We start from the raw sequence: 16,893 nt of genomic DNA, 5'->3' as shown, positions 1-16,893 counted from the left end.
CCCCCCCCCCCATTACCCTTCCAACAACACCCGTATATTGAACACGTAGTTAATCTTACCAATATTTGGTCCAACCAGCATCTTGCATGCTCTAATTGATTAATTATCTAAACTCAACCAACCTGCGTACCAAAGTAACAACACATCACATATTATTATTCAAAATTAAACAACACATGCAAGTGTATTCCCTTTAAGCTAGACTTTAGTGTGACCAAGATTTCTAGCATTGGAGAGGGCACACCAATATAGCCCTCAATGGAGCAATATGAAACTGTTTTCAAGGGACTATTAAATGGGTAGATTGTGATTTAGATTAATTAAATTATTTCTGTTAGCTGTATTATTTATCCAGGACATACCCCAATATCGCGTACATCACTGGGTTTATTTGCAAATATAAATCCTGCCGCCGCCGCCACATACATTATTATTGATATTTTTACAAGTATGTAAATAGCAAGCCTACATATTAAACTATACAACACTCAGTTGACCCTACAATAATTGATTAGTTTGATTAATTTCTGAACAACACGTTTCTTAATAGAAGTATTTTTAATTTTGTTTGGTCTAAAAACCCTGTTTTTAACCTTCTAAGATTGTTTCTGGCATATTTAAAACATTAAATTTTGACTCGAACAGCTCAATTTGACAACGCCACAACATTTTTTATGAATTATAAAGTTTGTGAACTGTGACCGTTTGTTGAATAAAGCATATGACAAATGAATACAAACATTATATTGTGTGATGGCTAGCTTCACACCTGAGTTACCACATTAACCAGGTAATTCCTCGTACTTCTAACATCCTTCTTGCTGTGTATAGAAATTGTATTAAGTGTTTTTCTACAATCTGTGTACTGTATGGCGCGTGTTGACGTGTATACAGGTACATCGTATATACAGGTGGGAAGTAAGTGTTGTCAGGTAGACATTGTTTATATAGATGTAAGATGCTTCACCTGTGATAGTAAATGTCAATGTCTTATATAAAACAACTAATGGTCGACTAAAGCAGGTATTTCAATTATATTCATCTAAATAACTTAGATATTAGATTGTTATTGGAATGGTCCATATATTGATATGTTTACGTTAACGCTTGAAATTTTAGAAACCCGATAGTTTCATTCGTATATGTTTCTTTTATCAAAGCAGCCTAGGTCTAATTTAACTTCTTTACTTAAAGAGACATTTTATGTGTTGGATTATTTGGCTGATTGTACTACAGGTTATACAAGTTTATTATGGCGGGTCTTCAACTTCAAATCAGATTTACTATAATAATGAGATGAGTCTAATATCAAGAAGATTTACGATATTGAGATGAGTCTAATATCAATTTACGATAATACTGAGATGAGTCTAATATCAATTTGAAATCCATGAGATTTTTTTTCCGTTTTAGTGTGAGTGATGAATGCTGTTTAACCGTTTTGGTGTGAGTGATGATGCCTCTTTAACCGTACAAGTATAAGTTGTTAATTGAGCTATTTGTCGTTATTTATGGCTCTTCAATAATTCAACATTCTTCTCCCCACCAGGCACTTTTGATGTTTAAACAAGTTTATAGATTTAATCGTCGTCTTTTAATATTCTAGAGAACGATTTCTTTTATTACTATTCATTCGACATCCATGACCTTAGGGGCGGATCTAGGGATTTTTGCAGGAGGGGGTTTGCCAGGCTTCTGTTAAGGAGATTTGACAGTTGACAATTAGGAATACATACACATTGAGCTTTTTATGAATTAATACGATCACATTGTGATTCAATTTCATTGATGCAAAGAATTAATTGTGATATCACACATTTCTATATCATAATATCGCGCTTTGAATGCCCATCTCATCTCACAACCGTGACTTTCCACATAAAGTGTTGTTTTACAATTTTTCATATGTAGCTGAGCAGGGTGGGGTTTGGGCCCCCTCACACCTCCCCCATTCCTCTGGATCCTCCCCTGGACTTTTTGATTTTCTTTATATTATCATCACCTGCCACCTGTATATCTTTGGTTTGTTAGCGGTCGGTGATGAACTGTTTGTATCCGAACGGAGGACCCAGAGAAATCCCACGTGGTTTGGCAGGTGACCTTACTCCTTGTCAAATACAAGCGGGGAATCAAAACATTATAAATGTTATAACAAACATCATTTTAATCGTCAGAAATATAAACCTGATAAAACGCTATGGGCATAACTATTATAAACTGGAGCCCAGAGGAAGAGTTGCGTCCCTTTCTTCAACCCCACGAGCACCGCCTAGCTGCACCACTGGAACTAAGTATTTTAATATTGATTGTTAGATATTGTTGAATAATCTACATGAAGAACTGTTATTTAACTTGGTTTTTATATTCATATTTTTACTCTTATCATCGATTACGTTAAAGGATCATGGAGACCTAGGCTCAAATTCAATATTTTGCTTGGAATTGCTTCTTATTATAACCCATTATGTGTTTACAAGAAATCTCAGTGTTTGTAACATGTTGGAGAAGATGATTTAGATCTGTTAGGGTGTTTCATTTCACAGAACAGATTAGACCACTAAAATAAAACCAGTATATAAATATTGGAGGAAAAAACCTCTTTCCCTTCTTTGTATTCTGTCAATGCACGTTTTAAGCACACATTTCTCGCAGCGTTCGTGTGATTTATTAGCAGTGTTTATCCCCCCCATTCGAAGGACTAGACACACTCCCTTGTCTAACCTAGCAGGCGACAACTCTGACAAGTGGGAATCGGTGCATAAAATCAGCAATTTTATTTTCTACTCTGATCAAAGAGTGAGTGTCATTGTAATAAAAACAAACGCCCGATTCCCACTTTTCGTGAGCATTGCTGAATGTAAATCAGTTTATATACATTCATAATATATTATTATATGCGTTGCGACCCATTTGTGTCAATTTTTAGGTGCCAAATATTAGGGATTTAGCTCCTTTAAGATGTTATATAAAACAAGAGGTCTGTCCGTATACACACCTGTCTGGATGTAAACAAGAGGTCTGCCCATGTACACACCTGTCAGAATGTAAACATGAGGTCTCTCCATGTACACGCCTGTCTGAATGTAAACAAGAGGTCTGTCCATGTACACACCTGTCTGAATGTAAACAAGAGGTCTACCCATGTACACACATGCCTGAATGTAAACAAGGGGTCTGTCCATGTACACACCTGTCTGAATGTAAACAAGAGGTCTGTCCATGTACACGCCTGTCTGAATGTAAACAAGAGGTCTACCCATGTACACACCTGTCTGAATGTTAACAAGAGGTCTACCCATGTACACACCTGTCTGAATGTAAACAAGAGGTCTACCCATGTGCACACCTGTCTGGATGTAAAAGATCGCTTGACATAATTCGATGAACGGTATAGACGGTAAATAGATTTTCCTGCGGTTCAGTGAACCGTATTTAAAGGATAATAATTTATCTCCAGATACGTAGTGATACGAGAGGTATGAAGTACTATTTGTCAGAAAAAAGTATTACGGAGACATTCAGATCGAAGCCGCCAGATTCAAAAGACGTTTATGCTTTTTAATACAGAGCAGGGACGGAAGAGAAACATGCTTCCCGATCAATGAAGAGTATACCATATAATAGAATTAACTGTCTGCTAGTCTTAAAATAACATATTGAGTTTACGAAACGTTAAGCTTTCCTCACAAACTGTCCTAGATATTGTTACATTCTGTCGGGTATAGGTATTGTTACATTTTGTCAGGTAGTTATTGATTTATAATATATGATATATATTTATATATTAATACTTATATTGTACTGTATCAACTCGTCATGTGTCATGATGATATCATCTGAGGGGCGGTGGTTCTAGCGGTAAGAATGTCCCGGGTTCGAATCCCGGCGTGGGTAGGTCAAGAATAAACTTGGGATTTTTCAAGCCTGGTTACCACTCGTCAGCTATAGCGGTTCGATCCATCCATGTACACAGTTAGAAATTAATGAAGAATGGGTAGAAACCTATCACAGAGCGTTAAAATGCATTATGTCAAAGCTAAATTTGTTTATTGCAGGTCTTTCTTTTGGCTTCAAATGTTATATAAACTATTATTTAATGACAAGCCTACAATCAGCTCCCTAGATCATCCGGATGGCCGAGATTTGTCAAGTACTGATACTACGATAATAAATGATCTACGCTACATCTTCAAACAGTCATAACTTTGCCCAGAATAAAGAAATTTGAATGAAATTTTCAATATATTTATATTGAACGATTATAGCAAGAACTGTCAGCTCTTTATCTAAATCTTACATAATGTATCTTTAATCTTTACGATCAACGGTCGTTATATATTATATTTAAATTATACGTCTAATAGAATATCAGTTCTGGTGGTGTGTAATATTTGCAATATGATCTATCATGTTTAATATGCTTTATATATAAATCTACATTATTATAAATCTGATCGGCTATTTATTTAAATCAGATATAGTTACATTTCTCTATAATTGGTTGTGTCGACTGTTATACGTGTACATACGATTAGGTTGTATAATCTTAGATTCAGCGCCATAGAGAAAATGGCTATCATTATACCATACTAACTACAGATTCGATTTGTATCAATTATTTTCAAAACAGGCTGCTTTGAGTATAATTATTGTGCCAAATTTGATTTATTTTCTGATTTTAAATTCTACACAGTTTCATACAGTCCGAATAACAGACATGGTTGAATATATTGTTTCCTTGGCACGTGAGTGGTATATTAAAGGTCCTATATACACCTTTGCATGGAGTGGTATATTAAAGGCCCTATATACAGCTTGTTGGCTAGAATAATGTCGGGTATAAAGCTGATGTCGACATAACATAAAAGGTTGATAACTATTCACTATTTATTAGATGAGAAAGGGGTTGACAATTGTGTTTAGTCGAGCTATAATACTACTGGATGTTCTAGTCGAACTATAGTACTACTGGATGTTCTAGCCTAACTATAGTACTACTGGATGTTCTAGTCTAACTATGGTACTACCGAATGTGCTAGTTTTATGTATAAGGAAATTAAAAAAACTTTCCCATCAAATATTCAAAAAAAAAAATAAAAAAATATTGACAAAATGAAGTAGATGTACTTCTTTTAGGCCTTTTAACTTTTGTATTTTCTATAGCTGGTTATTCAACACGACATAATGTTTACCTTAATTAATTCCATTCCTTGGGTGTTTCTAGCGCACCATGTTAAAGCTGCAGATTATCGGTAAATGAAGACGGACACGCGCCATGCAGTTTAAGGTGATGAAATTTTTGCCCAGACAGACATCTGAACGAATAGACATTGTTCTTTGTCAGGCCCTTCGTCCTATGTCACATGCAAGGGGAAACCACGCCGGAAAACCCGAGGAACTATCTCGGCCAACGCCGGAGGGGGGGGGGGGCGCAAGACCTCATATTTAGGCAGCCTGCGCTTTACACACGGAGTCACCCCGGCCCCCTTAATATCTAGCCAACTGTCAGCCTTTCATACGTGTTTATAAATCTGCTTCTAATTGTGGTAGAATGTTGACTGCGTTCGACGACGCGAATCTTCTGTTAAAGTTAAGCAATTTGATATTTGGAATATAATAAACCAGCTTGAGGTACAATGATCAGACTTGGCGTAGATGTTCATTGAATGGGAGTGTTGAAACTTTGTGTATTATAATTTGACAATGAACCCTTTCTGTTCAAGTTAGGTCGAGTTGTGAGGAGGGTCAATCTTCAATCCTACTAATGCAGATTGGTTTGAATTTGAAACATTTTATAACGCCCAGTGAACTCGTGTATATTCTCAGTTTAAAATCTGCTCAGAGAAAACATTTATTTATTTTTGATTTTAAGTGGTCGTGTTAATCTTACGTTGACCCATACTTTATTCAACTTTCTAAATAGCCTAGCTCATATACGTGACCTTCTTACTAATATATCATCATATAGTTTGGCTTATAGCGTGACCTTCTTACTAATATATCATCATATCGTTTGGCTTATAGCGTGATTAATAATAAACTGAACCTTATACCACACCGCGAGGAATTAAATTTTAATTATAAATACACGGTATTGACTCATCTTACTCATGCTTTAAAAGTGGCGGTCGTTTTAACAATACGTTTATAATAAAACTTCCAATATTTATCAAATCTGTAAGGCTGTATAAAATGAAAGGTTGTATGAAATGAAAGGAAATGCGGTTTAGCCCTCTTTTTTTCTGCACCGACTGGGCTAATGAAGACGGGAGATGTTAAGGAGGCAACATGGCAAACAGTCAACCTACAAAAAAGTCATTACTTCAATTGGGACTAATAAGTCTTGGTAATCCTTTGACTTCGATGATAGCGGATACAAATCAAAGATATTTCAAATGATTATAGATGCATAATGATGGTGACATGGAATCAAAAGAAACTAATGTAAACTTCAAATGATCATAGCCGCCGAAGTTATTTTTACTTTGCTTATGTAAATGTGGACACTTTCTGGTATTAGCCCATGTTCTCTGGGATTTTCCAGCGTGATTTGACCTTTTTAGGGGTGCAAGAGGCAAGGCCAGTGGTTGGTCGTTCGGATGAAAAACCGAGGTCACATGTACATTGGTGTGCACGTGAAAGACCCTTGACAGTTGAAATTCAATTACTGCCCGGGCAAAATTTCCCTCATAGCACACTGTATGGCGTATGCCCGTCTTTATTAGCTCAGTATAGGAGCAGAACTGTAGGACGTTAAACCCCATTTCATTTCATTTCACCGTCTCTTTAAACCTTTATAAATGTTGTATTACTACTATACCATGCTATATCGGTTTTTATACACCTATAGACACTAGTATAGAGCACAGCAGTGAATGGATTATATGAATACCTGTACAATACCTGTACGATACCTGTACAATACACCTATAACTATATACATGTGCTATTTACAGTTTATTGTAATATGTAAAACGATAAAATAAACGGTTGTTTACGTGTTATGTGGCTATTTCTAAATGACATAGGTAAGGCGAGTAATATTTTAAATCTATTTGTTATGTTGTAGAATTCTGCCTATGAATGTTGATTGGGGACGCTATAGATCGTTATTTCGGATTATGTGATATTTTGTGACGTGTTGGACAGCGAGGAAATCTGTGACCAGTATCCAATAGAGGCTCTGTGTTGGTGAGATATTTCGGCTAATATCTATTAAAGTCAGGTCGTGTTGATCACTGATTCTTCACGAGGAACAACATCGAGGGTGGGTCCACGAAAAGCCCAATAGTTACATCTAGTTCATACAATAGTTCATGCTATGGTGGATTTGTACCATATCTTAGCCACGTCATATATTTGACACTTGTCAAGAAATATGATTAATTAGTGATGAAGATCAGAATGAACTCCAGGGGGCGGTGCGGGGGGGGGGGGCAGAAACTCAGGGGGTGGGTGCAACCCCCCCCCCCCCCCGCACCGCATACCCCATTCCATCCCCTTCACTTAGCGACTGACTGAAGAATGCTTCTCGTTTCTGTGTATTCCGAGGACACCTGACGCAGCAAAAGATGACTTTTTTTGCGGGAGTGGGGGGGGGGGGCGTTTTGTTTAAAGGCCCTGATTCGAATTGAACAATCGAGTTCTTCCTAATGTTTGTTTCTGTGAATGATGACCCTAATAAAGTTTTAATAATTTAGTTTTTATTTCTTATATTACAGGGTATATGTAAAATACAACTATTATCTATAGCATCTTGTATATATATATATTGTTTGTATTATATATAATAACCTACAACAGTTAGATATAAGACTGTCTGTTATATAAATGTCATTTCAACCTACTTTAAGTCGTGGGTTATTGTCATTGAGTGGATTTAACTAACCGAGACAAGATCTTCATAACTACATAATTTCAGTTTAGAAAGGCACTTGTTAAACCTATATTTTATAGTGAAACATCTCTATTTTTATATAAGGTGTATTATTGACCCGATATGTTGACATTTTATCTTAGTAAATATGGTTATAGATCCACTTCATCCACCTACTTCATAACATAACTGCCATTTTTCTCAGCTTTTCAACAAATTGATAAAATAGTTTTCTAGGAAAAAGTCCTACGACCAGGGCGAACTCTGAACAATGAACATAGTGACAAGACAAGGGCCCACGATAGGGGGTCAAAGAGGGCATTTTCCCCCTGTATGTTTTACATGATGAATTTCAAAATCTTTTAGAAGGGGCCCCATCTGACACCCATCCCTAGTTGAGAGTGGGTACAAATGCCTCTTTAATTATTAAGGATAAGGAATGATTTTTAAATTAATATTTTACAGTAAAATGGATATAAGCGATATTAATCTGCCTGGTCTCATCTCTGTCATCGTCTTCTATGTCGTCATCCTATTGGTTGGAATCTTGGCGGCAAAATGTGTAAAATATAAAGATACCGATACAAGTAAAAGTGAACAGTCTGTGCTGGCTGGTAGAAGTCTACATGGTGTAATTGGAACGTTAACTATGATTGGTTAGTAATTCTATTAATATTTTAAATAAATTAAACTTCGTAATTCTGTTAATATTTTAAATTAAAGATCTTAACCATGTCATCAGAAAAATCTGAATTTTATCAGATCTTTATTATTCATTTTAGGATATCTTGAGGTTATAGATAAACCTCTTTTTGATGTGGGGTGGCGGGGCGGGGGGAATGGTTAACGCGTGCACGTTGGGTCAGAGGGTCTGTCCTTAAGAGGACAAGGAATAGGGTCGCCTGTCCAATCTCATGGGTTTTCTCCGGGTCCCACGGTTTACTCCCACTGCTAAAGACCCCTTGCGCCCAATCGAATTAGTGAAATAAAATTGAACCATATGTTAGTCCCGAAATGAATTAGTTGAGTGGACGCTAAATTTTGCTGGTAACAAGATCTTCACTTTGATTTCAAATTATCATCCTTTGAGATTCATATTCTTTTATCGGATATCATTTTTATCCTCCACGATTGACACCACAGATGAATTTTGTAATGTTGAAAATGATCGGGCAGAGAGGTGGGTAGTAGCTTGGAAGTTGTCGATTACCTTCTACGATTATTTGAATGGTTGCGGAATCGGGTTAATATTTACTCGAAATGTATTTATTAGAATAGATCGAATCGCATAATATCTAGTGGAGACGTGTCATGTATTCAGATATCTTGTAGAAAGGGTAAGTAGGAGGGAAGGGGACAGATGTCTTGTAGAAAAGGCAAGGAGGAGGGAAGGGGAAATATATCTTGTAGAAAAGGTAAGGAGGACCGAAGGGGACTTACACCATTGTGGTAAAGTCATAATTAAAGACCAAGCAGTAGAAATTATAATAGTAAGCAGCTCTACTATAACCGACTTGAGTCAGACTCCTATTTTGTGTGCTAAAAAATTGATATTTGTGCAACCTCTCAAGAAGCACAGAAATATTAAACCCACCTATAAGCTAGATTAAGCGAATTGTTATTGAATAACTAATTTCTGCTTTCAGCAACTGCTGTGGGAGGTGGTTTTATCAATGGAACATCAGAATCTATTATAAACTTTGGTGGTTTAGCCTGGACTATTTCACCATTTGCCATCTGTGTTGGATTAACACTTGGTAAGCAAATATCAATATGATATTATTCTTGTTTATAGCAATATTTTTGTATATTGCAGATGTTTGTATGAATATTTAAAAAAAAAGTTCAATCACGCCCGTTAGAACATCTGAAACCAGATAAGAAGTCCGCATACCCATGGACCTTAAAGTTAGACATAATTTCTGTATTTAGACAACTTTGCTGGTGAAACATCTAATGGCTATTACTATAAGAAGCTTCGAATTCGGAATTACAAGCCAAAACTACAATTACAAGTTCAAACTACAATTACAAGTTCAAACTACAATTACAAGCTCAAACTGACATTAAAAGCCCGAACTACAATTAAAAGCCCAAACTACAATTAAAAGCCCAAACTACAATTACATTGGTAATATGTGTCGATCTTACTGGTTTAGTGCAACTGATACCACTAAAGTCACTAAAGCTATTTTTTCAAGAAACTACAGTTACAAGCCCAAACTACAATTACAAGCCCAACCTGCAATTACAAGCCCAAACTGCAATTACAAACCCAAACTACAATTACAAGCCCAAACTACAATTACATTGGTAATATGTGTCGATCTTACTGGTTTAGTGCAATTCATACCACTTATTATTTATTATAGAAGTTACTAAATTTTTGTTTTTCAAAAACGAGTTATCCTGATTTTTTCTAAATGTATAGCAAATGTATAGCAAGATGGTTTGTTTAAAAACTCCCAAAGTAATATAATTCCCTTTCTTGTTTACACTGGGCAGTATAAATTTGATGATTTTACAGGTGGTTTGATATATGCTGGTCGTATGAGATATAGACAATATGTAACTATATTTTACAGGTGGTTTAATATATGCTGGTCGTATTAGAGATAGACAATATGTAACTATATTTTACAGGTGGTTTAATATATGCTGGTCGTATGATTGATAGACAATATGTAACTATATTTTACAGGTGGTTTAATATATGCTGGTCGTATGATTGATAGACAATATGTAACTATATTTTACAGGTGGTTTAATATATGCTGGTCGTATGAGATATAGACAATATGTAACTATATTTTACAGGTGGTTTAATATATGCTGGTCGTATGAGATATAGACAATATGTAACTATATTTTACAGGTGGTTTAATATATGCTGGTCGTATGAGAGATAGACAATATGTAACCATGTTACAACCAATGGTGGAGAATTTTGGTCGTTTACCTGCTTTCTTGGTGTATCTAGCTTCTCTAGCAGGGGATCTCTTCTGGACAGCTTCAATACTCAATGCATTAGGTACGGTCAAATTTATTTTATTAAGACTCCCAGATATTTTAATCAATGTTCATTTTCATCTGAAAGGAAGTTAACCAATGCAGCGTATTTGGGAAATTCATATGACTCTCACGTTTTTTTTAAATTATTTTTTTGTAAATGTTTGTAATTTTACTTGTTTCGTTTACTTTGATGCACAAGCGAAAATATTTAAGACCATTCCTATACAACCGACAACTGAATTTCAGTGTTAGTTAGTTACTAGAGTTTTACGTCCACCTCACTTGGGGTGATATCGTAGAGAAGTTTTCAAAGTGGATTTAATTTATCATTTATTGGGATTAGAAACAATCGTGGACTAATGAAGGAGCCCTGTTTTATATATTATAGGGTCAACAATCGTTGACTAATGAAGGAGCCCGGTTTTATATATTATAGGGTCAACAATCGTGGACTAATGAAGGAACCTTGTTTTATATATTATAGGGTCAACGATCAGTGTTATTATTGGTTTAAACAGGTTAATATCTATCTTGGTATCAGCTGGTGTAACTGTATTATATACAATGATTGGTCAGATGATATCCGTAGCTTATACAGATGTTGTACAACTCTTCTTCATTGCTGTTGGTCTGGTAGGTAGCCACAGTTATTTACATGGAGAGAGGGGGGGAGAGAGAGGTCCATTCGACACAAATTATGTCATTTCGGGACTAACATACGGTTCAATTGTATTTCAACAATTCGTTTGTACAACGTAGGAGTCTTTAGCAGTGGGTTGAAGCCGGAGGAAACCCACGATGCTGTATGGGCGATGCTACTCCTTGTCGGGCACAAGCGGGGAATCGAAACCAGGCCACTTGACTCAATGACAGGCCTTATGATACAGCACGGACGTGCTAACCCCCTCATTAATCTCATATGATTCAATTAAAGCAGATTAGTTTCAAGATAAATTTAAAGTGCTTGAGTGATGGACTTCCGTAGAGGTGGAAAGATAGTTTATTCAAATCTGTGGGTGCAACGTCTTAGAAAGGCTTTTAACATCCCCCGACGAACACATAGTTGTTTATTGATTAAATGATAATAGCGTATTAGATGGAATTTATAATGCCCAAAGAAAGTCGGGTACTTCGGTCCACTACCATCTGGACAATAACAAACATTTGATCTTGATTTGTTGAACAGATGACCAATGTAGTTTTTTCAACAATGGATTGATATGAGAGCGTGAGGTCGACCTTGTAACAATGCAAACAGCGCTGGATTTTTTTTTCGCTATATATATTTGGTGAATTCAAAAATTCTTTAATATTTTATGTTATCGCCATTCCGTTTATAGCTATGTATATATATTTCAGGTTATCGCCATTCCGTTTTTGTATTTAAACGATTCTGTTGGAAATGTATCAGAAACATCTGATGTATGGATAGGATCTATAGATAAAACACGGGCTGTAGCTTGGGTAGATCTGGCTATTGCTATGGTAAGTAACTTCACCTTTAATTCTGATATATGGCTTCTATTTCCTGCAAGTTCCCTGGACGAAACTTAGCTCAGTATTAATCGTATTTTCCGGTGTATAGTTATATATTTCCCATCATATGGCTGTGCTTGTTTAATTTTGTCAAACCCCAATACATCAATATTTCCCATGATATAAACCCAAATACATGAAACCCTAATAATTGAAAAATGAACATTCTAGTTGAAAGGCCATCGTCCTACCTCACGACAACCTCAACCTACTCCCTTTCCTCTTTCATGTTAAATATTCCACGACCTTCTATTACAGAGGGGAGTCACGGTGTTTAGGTGGGTAAGACGCTGGCTCGCCAGGCTGGAGGTCTGGTGTTTAGGTGGTTAGCCTGGAGGTAGTGTGTTCGATCCCTGCATTGGCCGAGAAAGTTCATCAGGATTTTTTGACGTGGTTTCCCCTTGTCAGTGATGCAGGACGGAGAGCCTGACAAGGACAGCTGTCTAGTCCTTCGTATGGGACAAAAAACCGAGGTCCCGTGTATACATTGGAATGCACGTAAAAGATCCCTTGGCAGTTGGAATTCGATATAAAAGTAGGCAATAGTGCTGCTTCCCGGGCAAAATTTCCACCATAGCACACAGTATGGCGTATGCCTGTCTTCATTAGCCCAGCATAGGAGCAGAACAGTAAGACGTTAAACTTCATTTCATTTCATTTCTATTACAGATATTAGGAACCATACCATGGCAGTCATATTTCCAGAGAGTTTTATCAGTAAGAAGTGTTAAAGAGGCTAAGATATTATCTATTATAGCAGGATTTGGATCTTTATTGTTTGCTGTTCCACCATTTTTAATTGGTGTTTTCAGTACAGCAACAGGTATGAAAACGGTCAGAATTAGATTACAAATTTCGTATTATTATTTTTTGATGTTCACATTACACTGAAATCTATCCAACTGTCTATCTATACAGGAGTCTGTAACGAACAGTTTTATTCATACCGGACGAATAACCTGCTACAATAACCTGCAACATATCACAATGACTTGCTACAATAACATGCAACACATCACAATGACCTGCTGCAATAACCTGCAACATATCACAATGACTTGCTACAATAACCTGCAACACATCACAATGACCTGCTACAATAACATGCAACATATCACAATAACCTGCTACAATAACATGCAACATATCACAATAACCTGCTACAATAACATGCAACATATCACAATGACTTGCTACAATAACATGCAACATATGACAATGACCTGCTACAATAACATGCAACATATCACAATGACCTACTGCAATAACATGCAACATATCACAATGACCTGCTGCAATAATCTGCAACATATCACAATGACTTGCTACAATAACATGCAACATATCACAAAGCTTCGGGTAGTTCGAAGATTAACCAATTTACTCACGTCGATCTCTACATATTACAGTTGTTATCATGGATTGTACATTTGGCTGTAAAGAAGCACCCTATCAAAATGCATATCTCCATTTATAGTGTGTCTTATTACATCTTACAGATAGTCCTGTGTCTTGTTACATCTTACAGATAGTCGTGTGTCTTGTTATATCTTACAGATAGTCGTGTGTCTTGTTATATCTTACATATAGTCGTGTTGATGTTATATTTCCCATCAACTCTACATGTATATATCCTTATTTTCAGATTGGAGTAATGTTTCTATAACATCGGGATTAAATCCAGTAGCGGCTAATGTATCTTCTATGGTATTACCTTTAATGATACACGAATTTACACCGTTACCTGTAGCTATTATAGGTATAGTACACCTTTCATCATCTATACCTAACGATAATTCAACATTGATTGTTGTAATTTAATTATAATCATATCGTATGATCAGAGAATGAAGACTGTTTGATAAAAGCTAGTTCTTTGCATGTGACGACATAATAATGCCTTTCACTTTGTCTGTATCGTGGTTTTTGACCATGACCTTGATTAGACAGTAGAATGGTCCGTATCGTGGATTTTGTTTGATATGTTGACCTAGAGTCACAACCTGTACATTAATGAAAACCTCCTGTAAAAAATTGTCTAACAATATTGCTGGGGAAGGCGCAATATGGTTAAAACACAGATCCTATTTTGTTTCGTTTTCTTTAGTTCAAAATTTCGTTTTACTTGTCTTCACTACACTAGGATCTGGAAGAGTTGTTATATTACTGGCGTTTTGGTTGATGTTAATAATTAAGAGTGTTTTATGCTACTATTTGTGTTTTCAGTTTTGGGTGCTATTTGTGGGGCTGTGATGTCATCAGTGGATAGTTCAATTCTAGGATCTAGTTCTATGTTTACTCATCATATATATAAACCTATATTTAGAAGAAAGGTACGTATCTGGATTTGACAATAACTAGTTAACCACTTGCCTTGCATGAATGAATGAATGAATGAATGGATGAATGAATGGGTTTTAACTCATAGTTTTCGACTTACCTGTAAATTGACAGGACATGATTTGGCTGATATTGGATACTCCCAACTGACCTTGGGACCAAATTTGTTCTTACCATTCATGATTGGTTTCGTCGACTCGAACCATTCCTGATTGTTTTCGTCGACTACAGCACTCCACTTCGATCCCATCGAATATTAAACTGGATAAAAATAGCGTCAACTTTGTATACGACATTAGAGTAGATAAGTCTTTAACTCAATATCATCGACATTGAAAACACAAATTTATTTGTCAATTTAAATCGACATTGATGTTGTGATCTTACCAGGAACTGATGGGCTTCTGATATCCAATATTTAAGACAAAATAAACATTTTACCTATGGTACACGAATCGTGTACCATAATGCGTTTCAGCGCCATTTGTAACAAGAGATTCAAAATCATATGCAACGGTGACGCCATATTCTGATCTGGAGAGCATGCTTACGTTTTCTTAATTTCATAATAGTTCAGCTCCGGGCCGTCCATGAGACGTGGTGGTGGTTGCTGGGATATAACTTGCCCTTCCTCCTGAACAAACTGAATATATTAAATACAAAACTTTGAATTTATTTTAGGCAGGCGATACCGAACTAATGTGGATACAGCGAGTTGCTATATTTTTCATAGGGGCGGCAGCAACAGCAATGTCTATATATGTTGATACTATATGGGGGCTTTTTGTCCTGGCAGCGGATATAGTGTTCGTGATAGTTTTACCACAACTTACGTGTTCCTTATTCTTATCAAAGACAAATGGTTATGGTGCCATATTGGCATTTTTTGCTGGAACTGTTTTGAGACTCGGTGCAGGAGAACAATCATTGAACTTTCAACCTTTTATTTTTTATCCATATTATGACTATGAAACTAATGAACAATTATTTCCATATCGTGTTTTTGCCTTTGTGATATCTACTTTTGTTTTGATAGTGTTTTCTTATATTATGAGATCTGTTTTTAAGTGTGGATGTTTACCGAATAGTTGGGATAAATTTAATGTTTTAGAGCATGGAAGCGTCAAGTATGATCTTAGTAAAGACAACCCTCTATTTACCATGGAAACGTTTACTGATTCTAGTTACCGAGTACGGTGATTACACACGCTCACTTCAAGTTTGTTTTTTTTTTGAAGAATGTTTTGAGTTTTTACTGAGAACCATGTTGTTATTAATGTTTTATTCTATTTTTGATACAGTTTGTAAAATTATGTAATAAATTCAAGATTTGTTCCTAATAAACCAGCCACGTTTATATAAATATCGGTTGCCAGGCAACGAAACACAACCACGGTAGCACGGAAGACTAAGGGTTGTCACCTTGCTGGATAAATGGAGCTTGTCCTGAGACAGGATATTATTCCGCCTTCCAGAACATCGGATAAAACCACGCAAACTTGGGCTTGGGTAAAAACAACCAACCAAAGTATATTCAATAGAAGGTTTGATCTCGCTTTAACTCCGTACATTTTATCAAGTCCTTCACGTAATAGCCTGCATATTTCGGCACTTATTTCAATTGGCTACTGACCCAGCTGGGGACCCTATCAGATTCCTCGACCATCGTGAATACCAAGTCTCACGCTTTCCAGCTAAAATGTCTACCCGATAATCAAGTTGTAAAGTTCAAGGTTCGTTCATTGTCAAGGTTTCTGTTGAAATCGCCGTGTGTGATTTGAGTATGTTTGTGTCACAACATCTGATTGGACGCTGTCCTTCACGTGCCTGCGTTAAAGGGATATAACGTAGCTATAAGTTCGTGAATTGCGGAGGGGTGTGTCGAACAACGTCTAGATGTTGTAAAACTCGCGGTCGTTGCTTCATGAACATGCAGCCAAAGTTGGGCTACATGTACACATCTGAAACATATGATTTAAACAATATTTTATTCAATATAATTACATATAATCACACAATTGTACAGTCTAAAGGATACGAAAACAAGCAGCATGCTAATGAATATTGCTCCCCATAAAACTACCTCTTACTTCCACCAATTTATCAACCTCTTTCTAGTCACGAACCCC

The 16,893-nt window shown here is 36.3% G+C and overlaps 1 protein-coding gene across 4 annotated transcripts; it reads left to right on the top strand.

The window, feature by feature from the left end:
- The first annotated feature begins 853 nt into the window (after positions 1 to 853).
- Positions 854 to 16,108, top strand: LOC126830042 (high affinity choline transporter 1). 4 transcript variants are annotated; one of them, XM_050560256.2, is made up of 11 exons: positions 854 to 1,023; positions 7,070 to 7,267; positions 8,342 to 8,532; positions 9,523 to 9,633; positions 10,752 to 10,907; positions 11,373 to 11,521; positions 12,248 to 12,373; positions 13,094 to 13,247; positions 14,070 to 14,183; positions 14,651 to 14,757; positions 15,446 to 16,108. In XM_050560256.2, the coding sequence occupies exons 3-11, from the start codon at positions 8,346 to 8,348 to the stop codon at positions 15,962 to 15,964; spliced, it is 1,623 nt and encodes a 540-aa protein (XP_050416213.2). In that variant the 5' UTR covers positions 854 to 1,023; positions 7,070 to 7,267; positions 8,342 to 8,345; the 3' UTR covers positions 15,965 to 16,108. The 4 variants fall into 4 exon arrangements, with proteins under 4 accessions (XP_050416213.2, XP_050416215.2, XP_050416214.2 ...); XM_050560258.2 differs by having other exon boundaries at positions 855 to 1,023; positions 7,070 to 7,191; XM_050560257.2 differs by lacking the exon at positions 7,070 to 7,267 and having other exon boundaries at positions 856 to 1,023.
- The last annotated feature ends 785 nt before the right edge of the window (positions 16,109 to 16,893 follow it).

Source organism: Patella vulgata, chromosome 8 (assembly GCF_932274485.2).
Source record: "Patella vulgata chromosome 8, xgPatVulg1.2, whole genome shotgun sequence".
Classification (NCBI taxonomy): Eukaryota; Metazoa; Mollusca; class Gastropoda; family Patellidae; genus Patella; species Patella vulgata.
The sequence above is the reverse complement of the archived record's forward strand: the minus strand, read 5'-3'. Positions and strand labels throughout refer to the sequence as shown.

Excerpts from the sequence above, each read along its gene's own strand:
- LOC126830042 (XM_050560256.2), top strand. The coding sequence starts at position 8,346 with ATGGATATAAGCGATATTAATCTGCCTGGTCTCATCTCTGTCATCGTC. Across the intron at positions 10,908-11,372 it reads TTCAATACTCAATGCATTAG|GGTCAACGATCAGTGTTATT; the intron begins GTACGGTCAAAT and ends TATATATTATAG. Across the intron at positions 12,374-13,093 it reads TAGATCTGGCTATTGCTATG|ATATTAGGAACCATACCATG; the intron begins GTAAGTAACTTC and ends TTTCTATTACAG.